The sequence below is a fragment of the Zootoca vivipara genome, chromosome 5, assembly GCF_965207765.1.
Source record: "Zootoca vivipara chromosome 5, rZooViv2.hap1.1, whole genome shotgun sequence".
In the NCBI taxonomy this organism is placed as follows: domain Eukaryota; kingdom Metazoa; phylum Chordata; class Lepidosauria; order Squamata; family Lacertidae; genus Zootoca; species Zootoca vivipara.
The window spans coordinates 29,432,972-29,445,219 of record NC_142588.1 but is presented as its reverse complement, the minus strand read 5'-3'; the positions used below and the strand labels follow the sequence as shown (position 1 = coordinate 29,445,219).

The window sequence follows — 12,248 nt, the reverse complement described above, 5'->3', positions numbered from 1 at the left end:
CAAATAGCCGCCATGTGGGGAGCAGGGGGCTGGGTGTGTTTGAAGATGCTAGGATTGGGATCCAGTCCATGGTACTGGGGAATTCTGAAGGAGGGAGCCTTGGTGGTTCCCCTGTTGCACAATGCTTCCCTAGAGAATCTCATCTGGCACCTTCACTAACATCTTTGAGGCACCAGGAAAAGACTTCTCTGTTATCTCAGGCCTTTGAACACCATCTTAATCCTTTAAAAAATATTGAGAGTGATACTTTTATGGCTTTTATGATGGACAAAAGGTGCTTTGACCTTTTAGATTATTTTAGCAGTTTGTGACCAACTTTCTCTGTACAGTTTTGGTTTCCATATTATTTGACGACGACGACAACAACAACAACAACAACAACAACAGTGCATACTATGATTACAATTAATTATTTTGTTTTTGTTTTAATCATGGTAAATGGTTCAATTGTACGTCGCCCAGAGAGTCCAGGTAACCGGGTGTCCAGTGAATATAATAAATTTGTGTTCCTTTCTTGGCAACCTTTCAAGGCCCATGTGCCACCGGTGAGGAGAACCAAAAGTGGATGGAGCACTGGATGCAAATTTTACCTTTGTACAGTTGGCTAGTTTCTAGATACACCCACACACCCTTCTCCGCCCCCCATCCAGACAAGCAAGAGGCATTATCAGAGTTCAAAGACACATGCCAGCTGGACAAAAATATCTGAGGGTGCCCACCTGTGGGTAATAGATTATTTCAGTGCCCTGACAAACCCGTTTGCTTCCAGCCAAGTTCTTCACTGTGAGCTGTCCAGTTTTCCCACAATACTGGTTGTTGTCATGCCAACGAAGGAGAGCCTGAGCCTATAAACATCAATCAGGTTATGAAGAACGCTGAGGGGATATGAACTGCAAGCCATTTGTTAACCCCCCACCCACACCCCAAAAAACCCCACTCATCAAAACTTGGTTTATAAAATAAGAAAGCCACTTCCATCCTTGCCAGGAGGTGGGGTTGCAGGCGGTCACGATCCCTCTGTGTGCACAGGGGCTGGGTGCCCAGTCCCTGTGCAATTGGGGGAATCCTGGCCGTGTCACTAGCCAGGACAACCAATCCGTCCGGCCTGGGGGTGTGGCCTGCTGCATTTAAGCAGTGCATAGCCGGGGTATCTGCCTGTTTCCCTGCTTATTCCGTTAAAGGAGTCTGGGGGGGGCGTGGCCCTGTCCGAAGCCTAGGGAGGTTAGGGCCTAAGGCACGCCCCCTATCGGTGGCCCCAGGGTGAGTTCCTAGTTGATGTGCATCAGCAGGACTCCCCCTACTGGTGGTTAACCCTTCCTGGACTTCCAGGAAAATGGGCTGGAGTCAGATATAGTCGGGTAGATCCAATGCCTAAGCCAGGCACCCCCAACCTTTGGCCCTCCAGATGTTTTGGACTACAATTCCCATCATCCCTGACCACTGGTCCTCTTAGCTAGGGATCATGGGAGTTGTAGGCCAAAACATCTGGAGGGCCGCAGTTTGGGGATGCCTGGCCTAAGCCAATACCGCTCATCATCTGTAACCAATAAAGTTGTGGCCTTTTATGCCCATTAGCCATACATATTGTGTCTTGTGTCTTTAATTTACCACCGGGGGGGGGAGGGGGGAGGGACATCGCCATGCAACAAATTGCTCCTGGAAATGCATATTTTCTTTTCATATGGCACAGGTGTGAGGAATCTTTGGCCCTTCAGATGTTGCTGAACCACAACTTCCATCATACCTAGTCATTGGCCATCGTGGGGGCCTGAGGGAAGTTGTAGTTCAACAACATCTGAAGGGCTAAAGGTTCCCCACACATCCTCTAACAGTAGCACAACCTCTAACAGAAAAACCCTCAGGTCAAGTAGGCTAGGCAGAAGTTTGCCCAAGAATAACCACTGAGCTTCATGGATGAGAGACAGATCTGAGATTCCCACAACCAAACACAACACTACACCCTGCTAGCCCTATAACAAAAGGAGCCACACCATCTTCTTTGGCCTCCATGTCCACTTGCTCTTAGGAGCTAGCTTCTCAAGTATTGCTGGGGGTTTATAAAATCAGAATAAATTACTCCCCAACGGATTGCTTTCCTTAATCACCACTGCAGCCCTTTGAGCGCTTTATCGTCTTCAAGAGCCCACTTTGATGCCCCTCAAGTAAGAGCACACAACTGTGGAGTGTGTGCGCATCTTTGGTCCTGGACAGCCCAACTGCCAGCTCCGTTAAGAGTTGGTTCTCCCACAGTATGATGAATAAACAACAGCCGGCAATGCTGTGGGCTGGGCACACTTCAACCAAAGAGATAAAACCATTTCTTGAGGACTTTGATGTGGTAAAGTGAAATGTGGGAACCAGGCCCAAACCGTAGTAAGTATAAGAAGTGGTTCAGTTTCACCCTCCCTCTTACATCAATGTGTTCTACATAGGAAGCTGCGTCATAGTGAATCAGGTCTGCCTAGCTCAGTATCTTGTATACACTGACTGGCAGGAGGTCTCCAGAATTTCAGGTCGGGTTCTCTTCCAGCCCTGCCTGGAGATGCCAGGAAGTGCACCTAGGATGCTAAAGCCAATGTTCCACCACCTAAGGGATTCTGTGGTGGAGCCTCTAGCAGTAAGTGGCAGCACAGAGGGGCAGGACATGACAGGCCCCAGGTTCTTAGGCTAACAATATCCGGCCTGCTCTGATCAGGGTCTCTGAATGTCATTGGCTCAGCTGAGCTGTTCTGACGGCAGGCAAATGGACCTAAGGTGATGGAAGGAGGGTTGGAGGAATGACGCAGAGAGGATCAGGCTGGAAGGACATTTGTAAGGTGAACAAAAAGTGGGAGAGAAAATGAGTTCACAGGGCCAGTACGTGCGGAGGTAAGGAAATCTGGATTTTAAAAACACTGATTTGAATTAACAGCCCCATCTTGGTCTTCAGCTTTCTAACATTAATATAATATCCAACAGAAGCAGTCTCTGTGTTTACACGTAAAATCATACCGCGGAAATCAAAGTGGCATCTTCTTCTTCTAACTGGAAGAAAGCTTTCCTCATTTCCCCAAATGATCCATTGAGTTCAGCTTCAAGGGCAGATCTTTCCAAGGATCCTGGAATTGAATAAATATGTGGGAATTGGATACTTGTTACTACCCCTACCTCCACGCCCTTTGATCTATATCAATAGCACATGATTATGGCACTGTAGCTGATAATAATAATAATTTAGTATTTATACCCCACCCATCTGGCTGGGTTTCCCCAGCCACTCTGGGCGGCTCCCAAATGAGACTGCTGCTGTCACACAGATGTCAACGTCATCTCAAAAGCGGCATGTTCTTACAAAATGAAGACACATTAGGACAAATTGACTTCAGTGAAAAGCGGGTGTGAAAAATATAGGCCTGTATACAAGTTTGAAGGTGACACCATATTATTAAGGATGGTGAAAGGCCAACTTTTCTGCGAAGTGTTCCAGAAGGGTGGCTCCAAATTGACTGAGTGAATTGGCACCAAAATAGGAAATCAGATTCTATACAATTAAGCATAAAGGGATTCACATTGGGGCACATTACTGGGGGATGAAGAACTGGCTATCTTCCACCTCGGGATTAGAGCAGGATATGTATGTATTGTTATGGGTTGGGGGGTCAGTCCAGATGATATCCTTGGATCCCTTCCAGGCCTGTGATCCTGTATTCAGTGAGGTTTAGAATCTAGCAGTAGAACAGGCTGCTGAACCTCTCAGACAAGTTTCCTTGCAAGGTAATAGCCTTCGGTGTTTCTCAAACTTGGGTCACCAGCTGTTGCTGGACTACAACTCCCACCATCCCTAGCTAGAAGGACCAATGATGAGGGATGATGGGAGTTGTAGTTAAGTGCTCTCATCAGCATCTCAACTAAGTGTCCAAGAAGGGACACGGGTAGGCTTCTTTGCTCCCTGCACTTGGCTGGATGGCACCTCATCCTAGGTAGAAGAACAATAGCCAGAGTTGTGTCTGTGAGTTTGCTGGCTGGTGCTGGAAGCTGGATATAGAGACATGTCAGTTCTGTACGGGAATAGGCCCTTCCCTGGAAACCTAATCAGGAAGCAAGATCTGTTGGGTTGTTAATGCTGTGAGCCCCTCCATCCTATGTTCTGTGCGTGTGTGTAAACAAAGCCACATATCCTAAAAATACCACCGTCTCCACTGAACTTCATTCCAAGGAAACTGAACCTTGAGTAAGTGCAGGAACCCCTCAGTCTTTCGCTGCTTGGAGATTTGGGTTGCATGCAACAGTATATTAAAGGTCATTCTAACCTAGGTCCAAAGCAAAATACGGCCTGCACTCATCTGAACATCCAACCAGCATGGAATCCTCTATCTTTTCTCCACTCTGTCTGAACTTCTCTAGAATCCTCTTGATTTCTGAAAACCAGACAAACAGAGGAAGAGGAAGCTTAGAAAGGCACATCAGCACAACATTGGTTAACATTCCTGTAATCCAGGACAGCTGTAGGGCTGGGCGATGTCAGCTTTTCAACACTGTGACGTATCACTAGCCAAACATCACGATATGACGATATATTGCAATGTTGAAATGGAGGGGATGGAACACGAAGAAGAAGAAGAAGAAGAAGAAGAAGAAGAAGAAGAAGAAGAAGAAGAAGAAGAAGAAGAAGAAGAAGAAGAAGAAGAAGAAGAAGCAGCAGCTAGGAGAGGGGAAGGACAAGCATCTTGTTGCTTGCTAGCTTCCCCAGCACCACAGTCCCTTCCCCCCAGGGCAGCCTATTCTCCAAGGAGCTGATTTGTCCTCTGGGCTCCGGTGCACTCCTGCCCAATCTGAAGTCAACCTTCACCACCCGCCCGATTCTCCACACTCCTTCACCGCACGCCCAATCTGACAGCTCTTTCCTTCATATATACACCCTGGTTTCAAGCATCCTTCATCACTGATGTATCAGTACATCGCCCAGGCCTAGACCGCTGTCCTAAAACAAAAGCCACAGGTATTTTTTTATAAATCTCTACCACGAAACCTGAAGTCATCTTGAAATTTGTTTCACAGTGGAAAATTTCATAGAAACATAAGATCAGCCTTGCGAGATCAGGCCTGTGGCACCTCTGGTCCAGAGGTTTTCAACCTTTTTGGGTCCACGACTCCCTTGACCTACTGCATTCTTTCTGTGGCACGCCTGCGGGGCTCAGAAACCCAGTTATGTCACCCCTTGCCATCATGCTTAAAAGCTTCCTGAAGGAACACCAGGAATTGAAGCTTTATTAAGAGTGCTGGTACCTTCCTCTTAAAAATTTCAAACCCCCTGCCTTCTCCCCGCTCCCCAATTTAAACTCAGTGATATGGAAGCCAACAGCAGGAGGAGGCAAAACCAATGACAGGCAGAGACAAAAATTTTTAGGTTTATCCCTGTCCTCTCTTATCCTTCTCACTGTTGAATTATCCAAGGGCAACACTGAGGCTGAGGTGGAAGAAAGAGGACAGGCAGTGCTTCCCGTTGGACTGCTTGTAATAGGGCTGGCAGGTGGGGGCTGGCTGGGGGCAGACTGAGGTTAGTGGGGCAATGCCTTCTTTGCCCTAATGAGCCACCTTCCACTGCTTAATCTGCTGTTCTCCCAGGTTCTTTGGGAGCAGGCACTAAAAGCATCTTTAACACCTTAACAGGTAGGACATTTCTCGTGAAAAGGAAGGATTGTTGCAGAATAAACTTGTTACCTGCTGCATTCAACTTTGGCGCCAGGAGCATGTTTCCCTTCTCTTGCAAGAAGGGAGAGTAGTTGTGAAACAGGAAGAAAGTTCCCGAGTTAGAGGCTTCCCTGCATGCGTCATCATTGTCTTTTAGCTCTGACATATACCTGCAGGTGGAAAAGGATCAGAAACTGCAGCGCATGAAGAAGACTAACTGTGCAAGCCTACGCATCTGTTCCTACGGTATTTTCTCCGGGTGAGTTTCCTACTGCAGCCCAACATGTAATTTCCTTACTTACTTCTACACAGAAGTTAAGTCCATCTCAGATCAATGGGGGTTATTCCCAGGTAAAATGGGTACAGGGCTGTATCCAAAGTATTCTGTGGTAGAATCTGTTGTTGCATTCTCCATCTTTGTGCTCCAGATACTTTTAAAAATACTGATAATACAAGGTCTGTTATTGACTGACTGATTGAATTTATATCTTATCTTTCCTCCCAAACAAGCCCATGGCAGCAAACAGATCCATAATTTAGTAACATCAACAAAACACAACATTCTAAAACCTTCTAAAAACAAATACAGTTAAAACGGAAAACTGTTACAATTAAAACACAATTCTATCCAGAGATTGCTAAGAACAGTAGTCTTCAGCCACCAAATGTCTGGGTAATTAAAACAGTAAGCCGTAAAAACATACAGGAGTAATTCTAGCTTCATCCCATTAACAACAAATTCTAGCATATTGGGCTCAACAAAGGGAAACCCCAAATTCCCCACAGGTTAGGGATTTACCTCATTCTCTTGACATAGGTTGAATACAGCCTGGAATACAGAGAAGAAGCTCTTCTATATCCCACTCGATAGACCAAAGTGATTACCATCTTGTGTGCCATAGCTTAAAAACAAGAAAAATACCATATTATTATTAATAAGTCATACATATGCACAGATATGCATCTTCAAGGATATATATGCACACACACACACACACACACACACACACACACATACAAAAGACTTATAATAACTCTGATGGATCCTCTGATTCATTTATAAATGAGGAAAATCAACACTGTGAACCCATATTGCATTTTTGGGAAAACCAAGTTCCTCTTTCAATATTCAATAAAAATGAAGACCAATTTACCACAAGCATGCCTCACTGCCTTTTCTCTCTCTTGTTCTTGTAAAAAGTGTAAGTTAATGCAAACACCCACATTTTCTGTCTGCTCGCCTACAGAAGATATCGCTTACAGTCTCCTTTTTTTTTTGCCAATAAAACTCTTGCTACTGTAACTATGCATGAAATGAATTCCTTATTTTCCACCTTAACTGCACCATCCAAACAGAACAGGAAAAAACAAACAGGGTGCCATAGGATCCTGTAGTATCCTCGGATCTTTACTGTCTGACAACAGACATTTGAGAAGAAACTGTACTTTGCCCTAAAAGTCACAGACAGAAGAGAGTTCAGGAACAGCCGCAGAAGCTCCAGCTCTTCCTACTTACCGGAAAAAAGTCCTTATTTTCTGGTAGCTGTCCCTTCTTGTGGAATGTATTTTAAAAAGCACAAAGGTACATTAACTTTCCTTCCATTCTGCCCACCCAAAACAGCTGCTGCCTGCCTTACAGTTGTAGCTATTCTATCAAGCAGGGGACTAAAATGCAATCCTATGCATGTTTACTCAGTAGAAAGTCCTTGACACCCACTAAATTTGATGAGATTTATTTATTATTTCTGTTTCTATACCATTTGCCATTCAAAATTTCAAAGTGGATCAGAGATAAAAGTACATAAAAATATTAAAATGTATAAAATATGCAAAAACAATGGAAATGCTGTAACTTCAGTTGCAAGATGATTTACCGACATGGTGAGGAGTTAAGAGTATCTGACTTGGGAGAGACCCAGGATGAAATCTCTACTCAGTCATGTGACTCACTGGATCAGACACAGCCTCTGAGCTTACTCAGTACTTCTACAGTAGTGTGGACAAAAGTCTTCAGGCATATGCAAAAGTGGAAAGGGAGAAGCACTCAGACAGTAGTTTTTAGTTTTGAAAACAAGATGTGTTCCTTATTACAAATGTCCTATTTCTACCTGTGCAATGCCAAAGAGCATGAAGCTCTGCTCCCAAGAAAGAGTTATACGTAAGTGGGATTTCTGACATCAGTGAAGGAATTCAAACTCCCAGGAAGACTCTGTGGCAGGTTCTTGCATACCGTAAATGCTAAATCAATGACGGAGAAGTTGAACTTTCAGATCTCAAAAGTGCAGACTTGCTTTTTCCTCCAAGCTGCTTCTCAGTCTTAAATACCTGCAAGGCCAGACAGTAGTCAAGAAAGACAAATGTAAGCTTTTGACTTACTGTTATATAAAAGCACACGGCACTTTCCACCAGCAGGAAGCATTTAGCAAACACTCCACACTGATTGGCGCTCTGTTCAGGTTGTCTATTAATCCGAACTACACTACCCATAATCCTTTGGCTCAAAATGGGCCTCTGGGAAGTGTAGTTCAACAGGTACAATTCCTTTAACAACATAACCAAGAGTGGAGGTACGTATGCTGAAAGTGCCCTAAAGTGCTTGTGAATATTAGTAGGATTTGGACAGCCCCTTTCCTCATTTTCCTCCAACGTTGGTTTATATTAAATTTATCCAAGGCTTCACACAGCCCAAAGGAGACCTGAAAGGCAACAGTACACAAAAAGATAAAGCTAACAACAGAAAATGTGTTAAAGCAATGCAAATATACTAAAAGTGTTTCTCCAAAAAAATTACCTACCATTTAAAATATACACCCTCATCAAACACAATAATGAGCACCAAAAATTATTATAGCAGGAAACTATTGTTACTAATTACTGATAATAATTACAACACAAAAATAAATGAGCAAGCCACTTTTTAAAAGCAACCGCAACAAAATATTTGTCAACCTGTGGCTTCCCCAGAGGCATCTAGTTGGGGGAAAGGATGCTGAACTAGACCTGATCTTCCTCTGCCTTTACGTTAGTACTGTACTGCTTACGCAGCATTGCTATACGGTACTATTGTTTTCTATTTTCCCAAATAAGACTGCCAACTCAAATTTATGGTTTCTGTATTGGGACTGCAGGTGACCTTTCAAGTTGTGATAATGGAACAGAACCAGCTATTCATTTATAGATCCAGTTTTTGGTGCGGTTTGGAGCAGAACCCAGAATAAATCCGTAAGATGCCACGCAAATCTTTTTGTATTCATCTGATGTAAACCATTGCAGGTTTGTGTGTATGGAACCAGCCTTAACTGCCTCTTGTGTTTCTGGCAACTGGCCCAGCAGCAAAACCACATTCGTAGGAACAAATGTACCTGCTTTGTACCAAGCCAGGTAATTGGTCTCTCTACCTCAAAGTTGAAGAGCTGCTGCAGCCAGCAGCAGCTCTCCAGAATTTCAGACAAAAGAATTTCCTCAGTGCTACCCAGGGCTTTTTTTTCAGCCAGAACTCCTCAGAGCCTGGAGTTGTTTGAGTAGGCTACTACAGCCAACACTTACCTTACTGCATGAGGAGTCAATAACAATATTCAATCTATAGAACAAAAAGTTAAATGAAGTCTCTGAATCTGTGTAGATTAAAACAACCACTTTGAGGATGTCATTTGTATGCTTAAGGCACTCTGGCTGATGAATTCTTAAACTAAACTAAAAATAAATAAATGGGAGTATTTACAAAGTATATTGATAGTGCCATCCTTTTTGTTTTGTTTTGTTCTCAAAGACAGTAATAAAGGTTGCCAGGCATTTAACTGGGAGATATACATCCATACACAATTTGAAAAATGAGCCGTTATGGGGATATGGCACACTTGTTCTTTGAATGATATACAGCACTGCCGAGTTTTGCTTGAGTGTTTCTCAGGAGCTTCCTGAACATAGCAAACACTATCCAATTAATCCACTAGGCTAATAGGATTAACTGAGAAAACAGCTCACATAAATCTCTTTATAACAAGCAAGACTTGAGGAGTGTCTATGATAAAGGATACGTCTAGCTTGCTTGGCAGAAAGATAGATGGAGCTTTCGTCTATTAACATATATAATGCTTCTAACACAGTTTACTTGAAAAATTACTTACTGTGCTATGCTGTGGGTAAGGAGACTGATATTACAGTATAATAATAATAATAATAATAATAATAATAATAATAATTTATTATTTATACCCGCCCATCTGGCCGGGTTCCCCCAGCCACTCTGGGCGGCCATTATGGTCACATTGGCACTATGCATGATGCCCCTTTAACAGTCATGGCTTTCACCAAAGAATTCTGGAACTATAATTTTTTAAGGGTGGTGGGGGTTGTTGGTGTTAGTCTGATAAAAGGAAAAAATACATTAAAATAAAAAGGAGCATTCCTTGGCTGTCTAAGATCCAGTTTTTGGGTGAGTACTCTTTGGTGAATAAGCCCCAGCAGAGATTTAAAATCACAAAAATGCATCAATGTAAGGTGTGGAAATATAGGCTGTTAGACCTTTAACCCTTACAAGTTGCTTCCAGAGTTCCCCACTTCCCTTAGCATAGAAAGATACTACACATTTGGTAAGTTAAAAAATGCTTTACTTACAAACTCTTCAAAGGCCATATTCATGTGCTTTTCCATACAGCACTAGGAAAACACAGGCAGTTTAACTGAGGTTCCAAAAAGAGATAAATTATTTGTATAGAAACACAAAGATTGTTTGCTTAAACCAGTGGTGTCCAAACTTTTTTCAAAGAGGGCCAGTTTTGATGAAGTGAAGGGCCATGAGGGCCGACCAAAGTTGTTTACCTTTTTATGATTATACCAAGTTGTTGAGTTTTTTTAAGGACTTTACCCCAGGAAATAAACTGCCACAAGGACCGGATTAAACCGACCGGCGGATTAGGCCCCCAAAACAGACTTTGGACATGCAAAAGCATCCAGCTTTGACCTTGTCATTTGGTGCAAGTGGGAGAACAAATGACAGGCTACTCTATTGCTTTAACCCCTTTGTGCATTAATTAGAGTTAAGCATCTATCCCACAGTTACATGACCTCTATTCCCCTCAGACCATTGTAGCTATGTGAGAAGAACAGTGGTCTCCTAGCAATGCTTAGAAACCTTAAAACTACAATTCTCATGATTCTTTGGGGGAAACCAAGTGGTATCATAGTGAAGTTGTTCCATAAACTGGGACCCGCAGATGGTCCTGACCCCAACAACATGTAATTTCCCTCCTACTGCACCATAACATCCACCTGTTGAGTGTGGCTTTCTGAGCAGGGGAAGCCTATGCATGTAGGATCCAATGGGAAGTGTGGGACCCCAGTCATTGCTGAGATGTCCCAGGTAAGGACACTGAAGACAGGGCCAGCTGCGCAGCTCCACTGCCACTTCCAGAGCACATCTAATATCTGAAGCAGCTTCTGTTGGGCTAAAGGTAGGTCCTGGTCTGAGAATGTTAATGACTACCGTTCTAGGTCATACTATGGGGAACATACCCATGGAGCATCCTCCTAAAAGAAAAACAAATACGCCTTTTCGTTATTTTTAAAAAAAACCAAAGTAAGAGTTGCTTCTGTGTAGTTAAGCCCCAAACTACACTGGTAACATCAGTAGGAAGGATTTATACGGACTGAGCAAATTACATGGTTCTTGTTGTTGTTACTACTAGCCTACTGTACTACTAACACAACCATGAAAGCAAATCTCACAAGACAGCAGTTACTGCCGGAGTCAGTCCCAATGTAATGTCCTGAATATACAAATCAGGCATTAAGATACTAGCACACCACCACCACCGCAACAACAACAACAATTGATGGGTGCCGATTGTGGGGTGGGTACTCCTCATGCCTGCAAGTTTTTCATTGGGCCCCTGCATCATCAGCATCAGAATGCCAGCCCTTTATTCCAGATTAATTCTGGTTCATCCAGACTAGACGAACTCATTCTAGTTCACCCAACTTTTCGGGGTGGGGGGTGGGGAATCCAAAACAAAACCCTGTTGCCAATAATCCACGATTGGCAGTATCTGAAGAATCCATTTACGCTTAAGGTATTAATCTTGAGCAACCCTTCACCCCTAGAGCAACCATGAAACTATGAAACGACCCGTCAGTTTTGAGCTACCCAGTATGCCCTACACAGAACACTTTCTTGTCTGCAGAAGCCTGGCGAGTGGCGACGTAGGAGCGTTTTCAGCGCTATTGATGATTAATTTTTTTTAAAAAAAAAATCAAAGCCCCCTACTCTTTTCGCCCCGTTACGTAGCAGCACATCCCTGGGCATGTTTCCTCCTGCATAAGGAGCCCCGCGCTGTGTTCAATGGGCGATTCCGCCGCGCGCGCCCCCTCGGGGAAAAAAAGAAAAACCCTTTCCCAATTAATTCAAGGCGCTAATTGGCCCCCACCAGAAGAGGAGAGAGGGGAGGGGATGGAGCCGGGTCTCGCGCCTGCGCATTCGCCGGGGGCGCCGCTGCCGCCGCTGCTGCTGCTGCTGTTGCTGTGCCCGGCCTCACGTACAGCTCCGGCGGCCGCTTCCCTCTCCGCGCTCCGAAGGGTCC

General features: G+C 44.0%; 1 protein-coding gene across 10 annotated transcripts in view; it reads right to left on the bottom strand.

Annotated features, from left to right (window-relative positions):
• Positions 1–12,248, bottom strand: part of NUDT13 (nudix hydrolase 13) — a 19,495-nt gene extending 7,247 nt beyond the window's left edge. For 2 of the 10 annotated variants that reach the window (XM_060274892.2, XM_035138038.3), the window contains exons 1-6: positions 7,779–7,919; positions 6,470–6,572; positions 5,701–5,840; positions 4,290–4,397; positions 2,992–3,098; positions 720–845 (exon numbers count right to left, since the gene is read on the bottom strand). In XM_060274892.2, the coding sequence (XP_060130875.1) occupies positions 720–845; positions 2,992–3,098; positions 4,290–4,397; positions 5,701–5,840; positions 6,470–6,572; positions 7,779–7,848 (654 nt within the window). In that variant the 5' untranslated portion in view covers positions 7,849–7,919. Of the gene's footprint in view, positions 1–719; positions 846–2,991; positions 3,099–4,289; positions 4,398–5,700; positions 5,841–6,469; positions 6,573–7,186; positions 7,327–7,544; positions 7,665–7,778; positions 8,020–8,046; positions 8,223–8,465; positions 8,483–10,287; positions 11,207–12,095 lie in introns of those variants that run through there. The other 8 variants (XM_088670268.1, XM_088670270.1, XM_035138041.3 and 5 more) reach the window with 8 other exon arrangements.